The sequence below is a fragment of the Bos grunniens genome, chromosome 10 (genome assembly GCF_055505025.1).
Source record: "Bos grunniens cultivar Pamir isolate PY7600 chromosome 10, Bosgru_T2T1.0, whole genome shotgun sequence".
NCBI lineage: Eukaryota > Metazoa > Chordata > Mammalia > Artiodactyla > Bovidae > Bos > Bos grunniens.
The window spans coordinates 65,947,587-65,965,939 of NC_141174.1; the positions used below are offsets into that span (position 1 = coordinate 65,947,587).

At 50.0% G+C, this 18,353-nt stretch overlaps 1 protein-coding gene across 4 annotated transcripts in view; it reads left to right on the forward strand.

Moving 5' to 3' along the window:
- Positions 1-18,353, forward strand: part of PLA2G4E (phospholipase A2 group IVE) — a 43,316-nt gene that overhangs the window by 15,733 nt on the left and 9,230 nt on the right. For 2 of the 4 annotated variants that reach the window (XR_015134904.1, XM_086321725.1), the window contains exons 4-13: positions 224-355; positions 1,951-1,991; positions 7,342-7,384; positions 7,901-7,961; positions 8,836-8,996; positions 9,342-9,425; positions 9,779-9,816; positions 11,894-12,029; positions 13,305-13,441; positions 16,456-16,678. Coding sequence is in view for 1 of the 4 variants with exons in the window: in XM_086321725.1 (XP_086177851.1) it covers positions 224-355; positions 1,951-1,991; positions 7,342-7,384; positions 7,901-7,961; positions 8,836-8,996; positions 9,342-9,425; positions 9,779-9,816; positions 11,894-12,029; positions 13,305-13,441; positions 16,456-16,678 (1,056 nt within the window). In the remaining 3 variants the exon portion in view is untranslated. The remainder of the gene's footprint in view (positions 1-223; positions 356-1,950; positions 1,992-7,341; positions 7,385-7,900; positions 7,962-8,835; positions 8,997-9,341; positions 9,426-9,778; positions 9,817-11,893; positions 12,030-13,304; positions 13,442-16,455; positions 16,679-18,353) is intronic. The other 2 variants (XR_015134905.1, XR_015134907.1) reach the window with 1 other exon arrangement.

An 18,353-nucleotide genomic window follows, 5' to 3' on the forward strand; every position in this document is an offset into this window, starting at 1 on the left:
AACCTGGTGGGCTACAGTCCATGGGGTAGCAGAGTCAGACACAACTAACACTTTCCCTTTTCCCTTTATTCATGTCCCCACAAATGTCCCTCACACCTGAGCTGTGCTCACCCCCATCCCTAAGACCCACCTACTCACTAGGACTGAGGTCAGGCCCCTCAACCTGGGAATGGGTGGATGCAGCCTCAGTGACCAGACTCACACCCCACCCCTTCTCCCCTAGAATGTTCTAGAGCTGAGCGTCTGTGATGAAGACACGGTGACACCTGATGACCATCTCTTGACAGTTCTCTATGACCTCACCAAGCTCTGCTTCCGAAAGAAAACCCACGTGAAGTTCCCGCTCAACACAGAGGTGGGTGTGGGTGCCCCCGCCCTCAGCCTCCTGCCTCGGGAGGGGAAGCTGGTTATTCCTAAGATGCTATTTTATGGGATCCTCTCTCTGTAGCCAAGTGGAGAGAAGATAGTGCTGCTGTGCAAATCCCAGCGTTTTGGCTTGCTAGCTGTGCAACCTATAGATTTAATTCCTCTGAGTTCTATTTCCTTGTATCTTGTGATAATAATATCTACCATACAGGGTCACTGTGAGCTTAAACGGGAATACATAATTAAGGCACCTAGCACTGTTCCGGAGAAGGCAATGGCAAGCCACTCCAGTACTCTTGCCTGGAAAATCCCATGGATGGAGGAGCCTGGTGGGCCACAGTCCATGGGGTCACTACAAGTCGGTCACGACTGAGTGACTTCACTTTCACTTCTCACTTTCATGCAATGGAGAAGGAAATGGCAACCCACTCCAGTGTTCTTGCCTGGAGAATCCCAGGGACGGAGGAGCCTGGTGGGCTGCGGTCTATGGGGTCGCACAGAGTTGGACACGACTGAAGCGACTTAGCAGCAGCAGCACTGTTTCAGTGGCTAGGTGGCTCAGAATCCACCTGTCAATGCAGGAAATACAGGTTCAATCCCTGGGTTGGGAAGATCCCCTGGAGAAGGAAATGGCAACCCACTCCAGTATTCTTGCCTGAAAAATCCTATGGACAGAAGAGTCTGGTAGGCTACAGTCCATGGGGTTGTATCGCAAAGGGTCAGACATGACTGAGCAACTAAAAGAACAAGCCCAGTTCAGAGTACTAAATGGAGATGGAGTAAATGTTGGTTCCCTTTCTTCACTCAGAGTCCTGCTGCTGGGATGGCCCCAGGGGACAGAGGACAGACAAGACAAAGGAGGGCAAATCTGCTGAAAGGCCCAGGATGTTATTGATTCACCCAACAAGCATTTGAGTGCCCTATGGGAGAGGGGAGCCTAGTGGGCTGCAGTCCATGGGGTCACAAATAGTCGGACATGACTAAGTGACTAACACACACACAAACACACACACAAACACACACACAGGGAAGGCACTGTTCCAGTCACCTGGACATCTCAGGGGACGAGCATCCCTGTGCTCACCTGGCTCATGCTCCATGGAGGAAATTAAGGACCCACGAGGTCATGACTTCCTGAAGTTACACAGCAAGAGATGCAAAGCAGAAAATGAAAGCACGGGCCCCTAGCCTTCAGAGTTGGGCTTGCCGGGGGCAGCATCTCAGCTCTCCTTTGCTCCAAACAGTGAGCTTGTTGGGAAAGCAGGAGAACGATGGAAGCTGGAGGGAGAAGATGAACAGCACATGTTCTGGGGCAAAGGGATTTACCTGCTGGGGCTGAGGGTCAGCTTCATACCCTGACCTCCTCTGGGTGGTCAATGATGTTCCTGATAAAAAGACTTGGAGACGGAGAGAGACAAGGAGGACAAAAAGAGCCAAGAGCAGCTGCCCCCACTCTAAGACAGCAGGACCACCAAGTGGGACGGACACGGACATGTCAGCAGGGTCTTCTAGGGTGGCAAGAATCCTGGTCTGGAGAGAAGTGGAGACACAGATCACAACTGCAGTCTCTTCCTCCCCCTGCAGGGCATGGAGGAGCTGGAAGTGGAGTTCCTGCTGGAGGAGAGGTGAGTAGGACCCAGCCCCCCAGGCTTCCACCAAGGTCCGGATTCCAAAGCGGCTTCTGCTCACAGGCATTGCACCTTCTTCCTGCAGTACCCCCTCTTCCACTCCCACCCCTGACACCCCTCAAATGCATGGGGATCACTTGGGAGTTCCTAAATAGTGTAGGTGCCTGGGCTCCACCCCTTCTCATCCAGGTCTGCTGATGTCAGTGCTATAAAGATCTAGTACTCTGGCCAATTCATCTGCCTCAGGTTCCCAGCATTTCTGAGAGTGGCTCCTGGGAAGACTTCCTGCCACCATGGGGATGGGACTTTCCCGAGGTCAGGCTAAGAAAGACATCAGGACTAAGGTGTCTCCTCCTGGACCCAGAACTGTTAGAACAAACTCCCCCCAAACCCGGGGCTGAAGCAGCCCCTCTGCTGCTGCTGCTAAGTAGCTTCAGTCGTGTCCGACTCTGTGCGACCCCATAGATGGCAGCCCAGCAGGTCCCACGTCCCTGAGATTCTCCAGGCAAGAGCACTGGAGTGGGCTGCTATGCCCCTCTGCAGCCAGCTCCAACTCTGGAAGCAAGTCAAGGGGAAGCTCGGGGCCAAGGTATGGGATTATTTCTCATCATTTCCAACTAAGAAAAAGATCCAGGCTCCTAGGGGTATGACTATGCTGTGGACTCACATGGACCTGGGTCACAGAGTTGGGAGTGTGGGAAGAAGGGTACAAAGGGAGAGGAAGGAAAGGAAGGGGCAGTGAGGGGGGGCCCCTTCCTGGAGGGGACAAGCCTGCCCTGGGACAGCAGGGTGCCTTGTGATTGATTGGGCAGCTGGCTTCTTAGCCCTGGAAGGACTGAATCCCCTGGACTTACAATCAGCCCACGAACAGGGGGACAATGAGAGGCAGGAATTAGAACAGAGGGCTTGTCAAGATCCAACCAGAGAATCCTATGTGTAGGGGGTCTTGGGACTGAAGGTCCTCATTAAAATCAACTTAAAATTTAATTTGGCAAGTTAAAATCAAGTTCATTTGTTTCACAGTAAAGAAAATCTGAGCTCTCTCCTTTGGTTCTTGGTTTAACAGGACTTTTAAGGGGAAAAGTGTTCCTTGGGTGAATCAGAAAGTGGAGGAACTACGTCAGAATAAGGGTTGACCTGGAGACACAGTCCTCTTGGGCTTAGGTTGAAGAGGGAGGCTCTGGACTTCCCTAGACTAACTGTAACCAGAGAGGCTCTCTCGGGTTTGTAACACAGACATTTTACACTCCCAAGGCCCCTCTCTGGCTGGGTCAGAACTATTTGTTAATGCACACATTAAAGCACAGAACGGAGGAGGGATCCGTTTTTCTATCAGAACTGTTCACATCTGTGCTAGGCGGTGGGCTCCAGCCTTTTCTTGCAACCTGTTTATCCTTATAACTCCATGCAGTTGCATCTGGTTGGACATAAAGAACAGTTATCCTTTAAGTGAGAAAAAAAGGAAACTCTTCTACTCCCTCTATCCTATAAATCTTTATTTCTGGATATTTTATTTTAAATGTATGCCAGTTTTCTCCTTGCCAATTCCTAAGGCTTCTTAAGCCAGTATTTTTCACAAGCACTAAGAAGGTTCTGCTATCTCCTTATTGACTCTATATAGGCTCTTTGTCCCCTTTGTGAGAAATCAGTCAAGAAGGATATGATTTAGAAAACAGACTTGTGGTTGCCAAGGGTGGGTGGGAGAGTGGGGGAGGGTTGGATTGGAAATTTGGGATTTGTTGATGTAAACCAGTATGTATAGAATGGGTAAACAACAAAGTCCTACTGTATAGCTTAGGGAATTAAAAATCCCATGATAAACCATAATGGAAAAGTATATGAAAAAGAATAGCATATACTTCAGTATTCTTGCCTTGAGAACCTCATGAACAGTATGAAAAGGTAAAAAGATATGACACTGAAAGATGAACTCCCCAGGTCAGTAGGTGCCCAATATGCTACTGGAGATCAGTGGATAAATAACTCCAGAAAGAATGAAGGGATGGAGCCAAAGTGAAAATAACACCCAGTTGTGGATGTAACTGGTGATAGAAGTCAAGTCTGATGCTGTAAAGAACAATATTGCATAGGAATCTGGAATGATAGGTCCATGAATCAAGGTAAATTGGAAGTGGTCAAACAGGAGATGGTAAGACTGAACATCGACATTTTAGGAATCAGTGAGCTAAAGTGGACTGGAATGGGAGAATTTAATTCAGATGACCGTTATATCTACTATTGTGGGCAAGAATCGCTTAAAAGAAATGGAGTAGCCCTCATAGTCAACAAAAGAGTCTGAAATGCAGTACTTGGGTGCAATCTCAAAAACAATAGAATGATCTCTGTTCGTTTCCAAGGCAAGCCATTCAATATCACAGTAATCCAAGTCTATGCCCCAACCAGTAACGCTGAAGAAGCTGAAATTAAACAGTTCTATGAAGACCTACAAGACTTTCTAGAACTAACACCCAAAAAAGATGTCGTTTTCATCATGGGGGACTAAAATGCAAAAGTAGGAAGTCAAGAGATAACTGGAGTAACAGGCAAGTTTGGTGTTGGAGTACAAAATGAAGCAGGGCAAAGTCTAACAGAGTTTTGCCAAGAGAACGCACAGGTCATAGCAAACACCCTCTTCCAACAACACAGCAAATGACTGTACACAGGGACCTCACCAGATAGTCAACACCGAAATCAGACTGATTATATTCTTTGCAGCCAAAGATGGAGAAGCTCTATACAGTCAGCAAAAACAAGACCAGGAGCTGACTGTGGCTCAGACCATGAACTCCTTATTGCCAAATTCAGACTTAAATAAAAGAAAGTAGGGAAAACCCCTAGGCCATTCAGGTATGACCTAAATCAAATCCCTTATGACTATACAGTGGAAGTGAGAAATAGATTTAAGGGACTAGATCTGATAGGCAGAGTGCCGGATGAACTATGGACGGAGGTTCATTACATTGTACAGGAGACAGGAATCAAGACCATCCTCAAGAAAAATTAATGCAAAAAAGCAAAATGGTTGTCTGAGGAGGCTTACAAATAGCTGAGAAAAGAAGAGAAGCAAAAGGCAAAGGAGAAAAGGAAAGATATACCCATCTGAATGCAGAGTTTCAAAGAATAGCTGCTGCTGCTGCTGCTGCTAAGTCACTTCAGTTGTGTCCAACTCTGTGCGACCCCATAGACGGCAGCCCACCAGGCTCCCCCGTCCCTGGGATTCTCCAGGCAAGAACACTGAAGTGGGTTGCCATTTCCTTCTCCAATGCATGAAAGTGAAAAGTGAAAGTGAAGTCGTTCAGTCGTGTCTGGCTCTTAGCCACCCCATGGACTGCAGCCTACCAGGCTCCTCCATCCATGGGATTTTCCAGGCAAGAGAACTGGAGTGGGTTGCCATTGCCTTCTCCTTCAAAGAATAGCAAGGAGAGATAAGAAAGCCTTCCTCAGTGATCAGGGCAAAGAAATAGAGGAAAACAATAGAATGGGAAAGACTAGAGATCTCTTCAAGAAAATTAGAGATACCAAGGGAACATTTCCTGCAAAGATGGGCACAATAAAGGACAGAAATGGTATGGACACAACAGAAGCAGAAGATACTAAGAAAGGGTGGCAAGAATACACAGAAGAACTGTACAAAAAAAGATCTTCATGACCCAGATAACCATGATGGTGTGATCACTCACCTAGAGCCAGACATCCTGGAATATGAAGTCCAGTGGGCCTTAGGAGGCATCACTATGAACAAAGCTACTGGAGGTGATGGAATTCCAGCTGAACTTTTTTAAATCCTAAAAGATGATGCTGTGAAAGTGCTGCACTCAATATGTCAGCAAATTTGGAAAATTCAGCAGTGACCACAGGACTGGAAAAGGTCAGTTTTCATTTCCCATCCCAAAGAAAGGCAATGCCAAAGAATGTTCAAACTACCACACAATTGCAGTCATTTCACTCACTAGCAAAGTACTGCTCAAAATCTCAAAGCCAGGCTTCAACAGTACATAAACCAAGAACTTCCAGACGTTCAAGCTGGATTTAGAAAAAGCAGAGGAACCAGAGATCAAATTGCCAACATCTGTTGGATCATCAAAAACACAAGAGAGTTCCAGAAAAACATCTATTTCTGTTTTATTGACTATGCCAAAGCCTTTGACTGTGTGGATCACAACAAATTGTGGAAAATTCTTAAAGAGATGGGAACAACAGACCGCCTTACCTGCCTCCTGAGAAATCCGATGTAGGTCAAGAAGCAACAGTTAGAACCGTACATGGAACAAGGGACTGGTACCAAATTGGGAAAGGAGTACATCAAGGTTGTATACTGTCACTCTGCTTATTTAACTTATATGCAGAGTACATCATGAGAAATGTTGAGCTGGAGGAAGCACAAGCTGGAATCAAGATTGCTGGGAGAAATATCAATAACCTCAGATATGCAGATAACACCACCCTTATGGCAGAAAGTGAAGAAGAACTAAAGAGCCTCTTGATGAAAGTGAAAGAGGAGAGTGAAAAAGTTGGCTTAAAACTCAACATTCAAAAAACTAACATCCTGGCATCCAGTCCCATCACTTCATGGCAAATAGATGGGGAAACAGTGGAAACAGTGACAGACTTTATTTTGGGGGGCAGATGGTGACTGCAGCCATGAAATTAAAAGACACTTGCTCCTTGGAAGAAAAGCTATGACCAACCTATACAGCATATTAAAAAGCAGCGACATTACTTTGCCAACAAAGGTCCGTCTAGTCAGAGCTATGGTTTTTCCAGTGGTCGTGTATGGATGTGAGAGTTGGACTGTGAAGAAAGCTGAGCACCGAAGAACTGATGCTTTCGAACTGTGGTGTTGGAGAAGACTCTTGAGAGTCCCTTGGACTGCAAGGAGATCCAACCAGTCAATCTTAAAGGAAATCAACCCTGAATATTCATTGGAAGGACTGACTGATGCTGAAGCTGAAACTCCAATCCTTTGGCCACCTGATGTGAAAAACTGACTCATTGGATAAGACCCTGATGCTATGAAAGATTGAAGGTGGGAGGAGAAGGGGATGACAGAGGATGAGATGGTTGGATGGCATCACCGACTCAATGGACATGAGTTTGAGCAAGCTCTGGGAGTTGGTGATGGACAGGGAAGCCTGGCATGCTGCAGTCCATGGGGTTGCAAAGAATTGGACACGACTGAACTGAATTGATATGAAAACGAATATATACATATGTGTGTATAACTAAACCACTTTGCTATACAGTGGAAATTAACACAATGTTGTAACTCAGGTATACTTCAATAAAATAAGTTAAAAAAAAAAAAAAAATGACAAGACTGACCAGGAGTTCTCATTTTGTTTTTCAGCCCCTCTCCACCTGAGAGCCTCATCACGAACGGCGTGCTGGTGGTAACTGTCCTTCCAGAGTCTCCTGTGGCTCTAGGGCCACCTGTGGCTGCTCCTCTCAGAGAACAGAACTGTGGGAAGGAAAACCAGGCCCAACTTGGACCCTTGCCCCAGAGCCCGCTAGGAGGCAGGCTAACTGAAGCCAGACAAAGGGAGCCAGGGCATGGTGGGGGCAGCAGCTGGGCTCCTGCTCCTGGGGGGAAAATATCTGGGCCATCACCCCATCTCCCACAACCGTGTCCTAGGAACCCCCTAATAAAAGCACCCACTAGTCTGCAGCCTCCTCCCAGAATCAGTCTCATCCCAGTTTTCCCTAACTCCAATCCCTAAAAGCATTAAATTCAGAAGTTAAAAGTTTCCCATAATTAGGCTGTTAGTATAGCCATTTTAATTCAATGCAGCTAAAGCCTCAGGATTCAAGGAGCTCTCTCCCTGCAAGATCAGTCTCTGGGAATGTATGGCCTGGTAGAGCATCCCAGGCAGCATGGGCTCAAAATGACCCCCCTTCCTTTGTTTCAGTCTCGACAAATGTCCTGCCTGGAGGTTTGTGCAGAATCCAGGAGGCCAAAGAAGAGGAAAAGTGAGCCCTTCAACCGCTTCTGCCTGCTGGCGGGTGGGAGGCAGGAATGGTGCTGTTTTCTGACTCTATCAACATCAGGGTGGCCGCTCCATGGCCGCCCTCGGCTCGATGGGGAACCCAAAGCTTGGCTGAGTCCTCGGGATCTTCTTACCCTCACGAACCCCTGTCCTTCTCACTGCCCTAAAAGGAGGCTGCTCTTCCAGGCCCCCAGGTGACCCTCAGAGCTTCCCAGCCTGGCCAGCGCCCTGGGCCAGGGATCAAGGGCACAGCACTGCCTATTTGTCCATACTGATCTGCGCTGCAGCCTGTCAGACCAGGGATTCCTGGGGTCTAGCGCGGTGGTCAGCACCCAAGGCAGGTAGGGCCCTCTAGATGCACCGCTTCCTCTAATCAGACTCCAGTTCATAGAGTTCTAGCATCTTATAGCTGACAGGGACCTAACAGATCCACAACTACGAGACCCTCCAGTTCAGCGCTCCATCCCATCCCCCGACTCAAGCCCTGCCTGGAAAGAGGACAGCCTCAGAGCCCCACAGGTGGAGGGAGGGGAAGGAAGAGGCTCTACCCTCAAACTGGCAGAAAGGGGGGCTGCTTCCAGTGCAGTGGGAGGGTGATTTGGGGGCACATTGCAGAGAAGGAGGAGGATTAGTCCAGAGAACTCAGCATCTCAGATCTCATGCACAAGCCTGTTGAAGTGCAGGTTCCAGGGCCCTGCCCTGCCCTTCAGAACAAGGCTTTGGGGCATTTTATCCAGTGCCTTGGTCATTCTAAACCCCTATCCTGGGTGCCTCCAGCTAGGCCTTTTAGTGGGCCATGTGAGGGTGGGAAGCAAGAGGCTTCCTGGGGGTCTCAGCCCTCTAGTCCTCTCTTCCAGAGAAGGACCTCCTGGTGACAGTGACGGAGTCCTTCGAGCACACCCAGCGCATCTCACCCTGCCTGGAGTCCTGCTGCTCAAACCTTGCCTGCTTCCAATACCCCAAATACTTCCAGCCTGAGGTGCACGTGGAGTTGCCCAAAAGCCCGTGGATCTGTGAGGTAGGGGCTGCAGAAGTATGTTGGGGGTAGGGGCCTGGTAGAGGTGTGGGGGGTAGGGGCCTGGGAGAGGTGTGGAGGGTAGGGGACTGGGAGAGGTGGTATTGGGGGGTATAGGGGACTGGGAGAGGTGTGGGGGGTAGGGGCCTGGGAGAGGTGGTGGGGGGGGTATAGGGGACTGGGAGAGGTGTGGGGGGTAGGGGACTGGAAGAGGTGGTGGGGGGGGTATAGGGGACTGGGAGAGGTGTGGGGAGGTATAGGGGACTGGGAGAGGTGTGGGGGTTAGGGGACTGGGAGTGGTGGGCAGCGGGAGGGGCCCTCCCCCTCACACACCTGCCCTCCTTCCAGCTTTGCTGCTGTGCGCGCCAGAAGGGCCCTGTGTGCCAGTCCCTCCACTGCCTCCCCGACGGCCAGGCAGTGACCTTGCCTTTGGTGAGGGCCTGGGGTCTGGGAAGGGGCCCCTGAGCACCTTAGCCTGGAGCTCCTGTGACAAGGAGATGGGGAGAGCCTGGGGGGCCGTGAAGGAGGATGATTTCTGGTAGGGTAGAGGAGTCTTGTGGGGTAGGAGACTGCTGGGCTGCAGTGTGGAGCCAAAGACAGTGTGTGGAGGCTGAGTCCAGGATGGTGGGGAGGGTCATGTCCAGAAGAGAACATGAGTGTGTGCCCACGCGTATGTCTGGAGTCAGGTCGGGGTGGACAGTGTGGTGAGTCTCCACTTCTTTGGTTGGGAACTCTTGGCTCTAAACTTGTCATCCCTGACAAACTTTTCATCTTTCACTTCCCAGAATGAGAACTGTGAATTACACATGAAGTCTACACCCTGGTAAAGTACCCTCTTTCTGTCTGTCCCTCTGACTCATTTCTCTTTAAGGATGTGGTATCTTGTGGTTTTGATTTGCATTTCAGTGATGGCCAGTGATGTTGGGCATCTTTTCATAGGCTTACAGGCCATTTGTGTATCTTCTTCAGAGAAATATTTATTCAAATCTTTTGCCCATTTTAAAGTGGGTGATTTGCCTTTTATTGTTGACTTGTAAAATTTCTTTGTATATTTTGATACAAGCCCCTTGTCAGATATATGACTTCTAAATATTTTTTCCTATTCTGAAGATTGTCTTTCACGTTCTAATAGTGTTCTTTGAAGCACAGAAATTTTCAGTTTTGGTGAATTTCAGCGTATGTATATTTTTCCTTTGTCACTTGGGCTCTTGGTGTCATATTTAAAACACCATTGCCTAATCCAAGGTCAAGAAGATTTACTCCCATGTTTTCTTTTAAGAGTGTTATAGTCCTAGCTCTCACATGTGAGTCTATGATTGATTTTGAGTTAATTTGTATATATGTGAATATATATGTACATATTGTGAAATAGGGGTCCAACTTCACTCTTGGACTCTTGGCATGTGGATATCCATTGTCTCAGCATCATTTGGTGAAAAGATGATTCTTTCCCTTTTGAATTGTCTTGACACCCTTGTTGAAGATCAAGTGACTGTTGCTTCCATTTACAGTGACAGCTATTTTGTCCTTGATCAAGTTATTAAGCCCCTCTAAGTCTCATTTTTTTTTTCATCTGCAAATTACAGCAATACTAAAGGCATGGTCCTTGGTTGGGTTGCTTTGAGGATCCAGTGAGATAACACATGCGAGGAAATCAGTGATCTGAGAAGTGGGACAGTCTGAAAATATCAACTAATGTTATTATTATTGCTGTTTGATTATTCATTCCTTGTTGAGACCAAGGGAAAATTTCCTGACAGCTGTGTCTGCAGGCCTGTACTAGACACAGAGGGAACAGATGGCACAGTCCCCAGATTCTGCCTTCAAGGAGATATGACCTTGTTAATTACACAGGTCACTAAGACTCAGGTCAGAAATTCTCAAAGGTTCATTTGCCCGGGGAGCAGGACCTTGGAGGATACAAGGGATGTTGGTGGGCAGAGGAAGGAGGCTCAGGACCCACACTGCTCCTGGGCTCTGGGAGCCAACGGACCCTCCTAGAAAGTAGCAGGAGGTGAGGCTGGACAGATCAGGTGGGGCTTGAATGCCAGGCCATAAGCCTGGACTTGCTCAGATCAGGGATATGATAAAAAGAGGACAAGTGTTGGACATGTTTCTTCTGCCCCACCCGCCTTGTAGACCTGTAGGGATGACAGGATTACAGTGAGAGTATGAAGGAGGAGTCTTAACTCTGGGAGCAGAAAGGAATATGAGTACCATGAGAGCAAGGCCTCGTTTATCCAGCTCACGAGAGCCTTTATGGTACAGCCTTATTCAGAAGTGTGTATGTGAGTATGTGTGTGTTTGTGCTTAGTCATGTCTGACTCCTTGAAACCCCGAGGACTGCAGTCCTCCAGGCTCCTCTGTCCGTGGGATTTTCCAGGCAAGAATACTGGCGTGGGTTGCCATTTCCTCCTCCAGGGGATCTTCCCGATCCAGGGATTGAACCCATATCTCTTGGATTTTCTGCATTGGCAGGTTCTCTACCACTGACTACCTGGGAAGCCCTTGCTTTATTCAGAGGGATTGGCTAAAAGGGTCTCAGGGACCCTTGTCACCATGTCTGGCCTCAGGCTCTAGCAGGTGCCTGGGGGACGCCTTCCAGCACTTTCCAGAACTTATTGAGAAAGCATAGGGTTCAATGAATACCTAATAGTGTTAAGTACCTGCTCACAGTGCACCAGCTAAGGCTTTGGGGGCTTTACATTTGGTGGCTCATTGTCAGGAGTCAAGCACGATTAGTCCCATTTTACAGATGAGAAAGCAGAGGCCCAAGGTCACAGAGGTGACACCTGGCAGAACCAGGCCTCAAGCCTAGGTCCAACTGACCCTAAAACCATGTCTTCTCCATGAAGATGGAATCTACAGGCCTGCTCAGCCAAGGTCCTCTGTCCCCATAGTTCCCAGGCGCTGGACGTGCGGCTGGGCTTCAGCCTGTGCCAGGCAGAACTGGAGTTCCTGCAGAAACGGAGGGTGGTGGCAGCCCAGGCGCTGAAGGAGGTGCTGCAGCTGGAGGAGGACCTGCGGGCAGATGAGGTGGGTGAGCGGAGGTCCACTCCAAGTCAAACCTGTCCTTCCAAACCGTGCCTGCCGGCTTAGCCCTGCAGTCCCTCCCGTGCCCCAGGGCGGCACTGCCTTTCCCGTGGTCCTTAGTGCCAAGGTTCCAGGTGCCCAGGTGAGGGCTGTGCTTCATCACTGTAGGATGTGATTCAGCTGTGTAGTCACAGGGGCAGGGAGGGTAGAGTAGAAGGAAAAGAAGGAGCCCAGCAGCTCCTCCCCTGCACTGACATCCTGAGACAATGAGTGATGTCCTAGCTACACGGGACCACATGGCCCCCTTTTCCCAGCCAGGGAAACCTTGAGAGCTCCCCCTAGCTCACACATGCCACACATTGCCTCTGTAAGCCGTAGGCCCTTCATTCTTTAATTCTCCCTTCCCCCAAATGTGCGTGAACACACACACACACAGAATGAACTGCAGTCGGGGACTGAAAACAAGCAGCTTCCGCCTGCAGGGCCAGCTTCTGTGCACAGGGCAGATGACAGAGCCTCTGTGCCCTCTGTCATCTCCCTGGTGTGGGCTGGGGCCCACACTCCCGTGAGCAGCAGTCAGCCCGCCGAGAGTTCCCCTTCTGAGGCTAACCACAGTGTGGACAGAGACCTCGCCACTTAGGATGGCTGTGACAGGGCTTCGGCTGACAATAGTCCTCACAGTCCCCACTCAAATGAAAACAAAGCGAGTCTTGGTAAAGACCCCACACCTCCCTCTCCCATCTGTAGGGAAACACACCAAGGGCATCTTAAACCTATGTAAGCCCACAGATGACAACCTTGCTCCTTCCCATATCAAAAATCCATCTGTTCCTGCTCCTACACATACGGTTTATTCTGAGCACATATCACGAGCCGAGCCTGGCCTTGATGCTCTAACATCAGATCCCCTTATAGCAGATACTCATTCACAGCCATTAAAGAATCACACTGGTTGGATTTTTGAGCAAGTCACCCAGCCCTCTGGCCCCAGTTCATCCTCTTTTAACTGAGGGCTAGATTCACAGTGCTAAGAGCTCCTATGTGACTTTCTGATTTACCAAGCCTGACACCAACCATTGGGTTGAGAGATAAGGTCCAGCTCTAAACCTACCAAGTGGCCTGACACTGTGTGAAAAGCAGTTTTCAGGTTGCTCAATTCCCCCCGCCCCTGCTCTCTGTAGCCTGCTTCTCGTCCTCCACTGTTCTTTCTAAGCTCCTGTCATTCCAAGTCTTCTGCTGTCCAGCCTCATCCCGACAGCCCGCTCCATGTGCCCCCAGGTCCCGCTGATAGCCATCATGGCCACTGGGGGTGGAACAAGATCTATGACCGCCATGTACGGCCACTTGCTGGCGCTGCAGAAGCTGAACATCCTGAACTGTGCCAGCTATATCACCGGCCTGTCTGGGGCCACCTGGTAAGGAGCCGGGGACGTGTCTGGTGAAGCCCAGAGCAAGCAGCCAACAGGTTGGCCAGGAGGGGGGTTTCTGGTGAAGCTCCTCCACCCCAAGATAGAGTGACTTGTGACACCTGTCACTACTCACAGCTGTGTGACCTTGGGCATACAGCTTAACTTCTCCAAGTCTCATTTTCTGTAGCTGTAAAGTGGGGATAGTAACAGCACTGACCTCATGGGGTTGTTGCGAGATGCTCTCCCAGGACTGGGTACACAAAGGACGTGTGTTGGCCATGACTTCCGTTTACTATGGCAGGGGCCCAGCAGTGTGGTGGCCAACCAGGAGTGAGCCACTGCTTCCACAGACCCCATCCTGCCGGGGAGAGGCAGCTGTCCTCTCTCAGACCGACCGTGCCAAGTCTCCTGGGGTGGGAGGAGCTGGCCCCGCTGCCCTGGCTGCCCACATAACAGCCCAGCCCGCCCCGTGCGCTCCCTCTGCCCTGTGGGCTGCCTCGGGCTCCCGGCTCCTCACTCTTGCTGGTGAGCGGGGAGTGTGAGCCCTCAGCTCTGCCACAGGAGAGGCCAGTGTGAGGACGGCTTCTCCACAGATGCCAGGGGGGCGGGGCACAAAAATGTTTGAATTTCTTTTAAGATCAGGAAAAATGGAAAGAACTTCTAGGTTGAAGAAAATGTTTTAATAAATAATATTACTATATTTGTCTTTACACAACGTCATAAAAGATAATTTTTTTTTTTTTTTTTTTACTATTTTTTATGGTGGACGGGGCCCACCAAAGTCATGATGCAGCCCTGGTCTAGGATGACCCAGGCCTCGTGACAGCCCAGAGCCTCTCAGCCAGGGCTGAGTCTTATTCTGTGGGAACTAGTAAGCCCCAGAACCTTCCAGGCCCCAACCTGTGCTCCTCATCCTGGAGGACTCTGGGTAGCTTTCATTTGAGTGGACAGATGTGAGGAAAGCCAAGGGTTCCTGGCACACCAGAGGCCCTGAGGCTTCACCCAGAGGGGACAGAGGATAGCTGACAATTACTGGCGTTGCCTCTGTACCGAGTCCCGGGGAGACTGTTTCCCATGGACCCTCTCATTTCTTCCTAACAAGACTATGAGGAAGATGTTGTCATTATGCTCATTTTACAGCTGGAGAAAAGAAGGGATTGGCCCAAGGTCACTCAGCTAATGAGTGGTTGAGCTGGGATTTCAACCCAGGTTGAGTCCGGGGCCTACATTCTCAATCCTCACTGATAAACTGCTGCCCATGGGAAGTGGGCTAAGGAGACAGACCTGCTTGCATTGGGGTAGAGGGGTGTCTACCTCCTCCTGGCCTATCTCTGGATCAGGCAGGAAACCGGAAGGAACCCAGGCTGCGCTAGGGTGGGGGTGGGGTGTCTCCTGGCCTGGGAAACCGCTGGGAAGGAGTTTTTAAAAATCAAAATCAATCCTTTGTAACATCTTTGAAAGCTTTTTAAAAGTATAAAAGTAACCACTTGAAACTAATGGAGAGCAGAGTGCTTTTTTGTTGAAGAACTCTCCTGAAGCCAGAGGCCGCGGCTCAGACAGTTGGGCAGCTGAAGGCCAGATCCCCGTGGGGAGGGCGATCCCTGGCGATCCTGACCTAGACTGAAGAAACTGTGTCCAGGCTAAGCAAAGGCAGACAGAGGCAAAGACCCAGGGCTGGGGATCTCCATCTTTGTTCTACTCCTCCCGACTGCCCACAGAGAAGTTAAGAAGAAAAAGGGGAAATGAATCTTTCAGTTCAGTTCAGTCGCTCAGTCGTGTCCAACTCTTTGTGACCCCATGAATCGCAGCACTCCAGGCCTCCCTGTCCATCACCAACTCCCGGAGTTCACTCAAACTCATGTCCATCGAGTCAGTGATGCCATCCAGCCATCTCATCCTCTGTCGTTCCCTTCTCCTCCTGCCCCCAATCCCTCCCAGCATCAGAGTCTTTTCCAATGAGTCAACTCTTCGCATGAGGTGGCCAAAGTACTGGAGTTTCAGCTTTAGCATCATTCCTTCCAAAGAAATCCCAGGGCTGATCTCCTTCAGAATGGACTGGTTGGATCTCCTCGCAGTCCAAGGGGCTCTCAAGAGTCTTCTCCAACACCACAGTTCAAAAGCATCAATTCTTCAGCGCTCAGCTTCCTTCACAGTCCAACTCTCACATCCATACATGGCCACTGGAAAAACCATAGCCTTGACTAGATGGACCTTTGTTGGCAAAGTAATGAATCTTTAGCTGGCATCATAATTATAAAAATTAATGTGACAGAGTAGAAAGAGTCTAGAACTTGGAATCTGCAAGCCTGGGGTCAGTTGTGCTAGTGGTAAAGAACTGGTCTGTCAATGCAGGAGATGTAAGAGACACGGGTTTGACCCCTGGGTTGGGAAGATCCCCTGGAGGAAGGCATGGCAACCTATTCCAGTATTCTTGCCTGGAGAATCCCATGGACAGAGGAGCCTGGTGGGCTATAGTTCACAGGGCCGCAGAGTCAGACACAACTGAAGCGACTTAGCACACACAAACCCAGGGCCAAATGTTGGCCCCACCACTCTATGGCCCACCACTAACTTTAGGCCAGGTACTGTCCTCACCATTTTATATTAATTCATGTCATCATCACAGTAATGCCGTGAGGTAGGTACAGTTACCATCATTCTCCCCAGTCCACAGATGGGGAAACTAAGGTGAGGAGCAAGTAGGTGACTTGCCCAGATCACGCAGCTGGTGAGTGGCAGAGTCTAGTTTTGAACCCAGGCAGACCTGGGCCCAGAATCCTCACTGTTAAATAATGTACTTCACCTGGCACATGACAGGCAGTCAAGAAACAGCAGCAGTTGTGACACAGAGTGAGACTCTTCTCCCCTTCACTGCCAGGCCTCATCCCCTTTCCTTCAGGCTCCTCTCCTGGCAGGTGAGGGCTTCCCATGACCTGCCCACCTTCTTTCCTGCCAGAGCCCAGGGTCCATCAGACCAGGCCTGGCTCAGCTCTATCAGCCATGCCTGTCTCTCTCTCCAGGACCATGGCCACCTTGTACCGTGACCCTGACTGGTCCTCCAAAAACCTGGAGCGTGCCATCCTCGAGGCACGGAGGCACGTGGTCAAGGATAAGATGCCTGCCCTGTTCCCAGACCAGCTCCTCAAATTCGAGGAGGAGCTCCAGCAGCGCAGGCAGGAAGGCTACAAGGTCACCTTCACAGACTTCTGGGGCCTGCTGATTGAGGCCTGTCTGGGGGATGAGGTAGGTGCTCAGTTTCCCTTGGGGCCCAACCTGCTCGGGGCTGATGCCCAGCCTTCTGCCTTCATGAGGGCATCGGGAGATACGTCGCACCGTGAGGGAGTTAGACTTGCGTGCAGATGCATCCTTGGACTGTAAGAAGCTTGAGACATCAGAACGCACGATGGAGCCAGACGGTGGGATTGTCTTCCCACATCCTTTTAAATATGACTGAGGCCCTCCCCTGGGGGTGGCTTTGGTGCAACCCTGCAGAGAGGCAGCTTTTCCTCTGAGAACCTATGAGAGAAAATGGGGAGGGAGCTGTCAGACTGTGATACAAGCCTGACCCCAAGTGGAAGAGAGAGGGAAGAAAGGCTGGGTGGAAGCATCCTAGTCCACTATGTGGACCCTTGAAGAGTCCTCCAGCCAAGCTGGCTGTCAGAGGAGTCTGGCAACCCGCCCCCCACAGAATGGGCCTGACTCAAGATCCCTCTGTCATGGCCTGGGCCCCTTCTCATGGCCACCACACAGAGGATGAGCTCAGGGAGGTTCCTTCCAGTTCTGCAATGATCTGAGCAGTATGTGCTCATGAAGAGAACCTACTTGGACTGGGACCCAGTTGCTGTGAGAGCCATGTCCGCCATGGTGGGGCAGTGGGATGCCCATGGGATGCTGTGGACCCAGGCATTGCAGTGAGCTCAGCTAACACCTGGACACTTCTGACGGCATGGGCCCCAGGAAGGATCTAACTTTGGCTGTTGCTTGACACCAAAATAGGGCTTCCCACCTAATTTCTATCCAGGCCTAGGACTGACTGTCTGCCCCATTCCCGAAGGTGTCTGAAGAGTTCTGAATTCAATAAGAACTTGCCAGAAGGAAGAGGGACAGCAAATTATTTTCTAGTAGACCCCTTCTTCCATAAAACACAAAATTTGAGCAACCAAGGATGGCCCAAAGCTCATCTTCAACATTCATTTACTCCTTCATTCATTCTTTCAACAAAATTAAGAACCTTCTGCATGCCAGGAACTGTGCTAGGCAGTGGGATTCAGACTGGGGCCCTCACAGCTTTCAGTGGATCCCTGCCCCTTTTGATAACCCACCATCTACTCTATCCCCATGATGGAAAAGGGCAGGCAGAGGCTGAGGGTATTGGCTTTTGGTTTCCAGCAGGACAGGGTTTGAATTCTGGCTCTGCTCTGTGCTATTCCTTGAATGGGGGTTTCATCACTAAGTGGTAGTTAGTATTTCTAACAGTGGTTACTGTCCCATGCGATGAGGAGGAATGTGCCAAGGCCTTTAACATTACAAGTCTGAGCATCGTCCAGGGTTTGGTGTGGGAAGGAGCCGAGGTTTCCAGGAAAGCAAGTCTAGGGCTGAAGGAAGGAGGCCTCTGCTCTTCCACTCTGGCCAAGGCAGGGGCCTCTTTCCCTCAGGACCCCTTGATAGTGAGTGTGGACTGGGCTCTTCCCTGAGTCTGCAATGTCTTTTCCTTCCAGGATGGTCAGCTCCATGGTACCTGCATCTCTGGGCCCAGTTGTGATAGGCATCCTGTTGGCCTTTCAAAAGAGGCTTTCATCAGTCCTTCCAACCAACTCTGAATATTCATTGGAAGGACTGAGGCTGAAGCTGAAGTTCCAATACTTTGGCCACCTGATGCAAAGAGCTGACTCATTGGAAAAGACCCTGATGCTAGGAA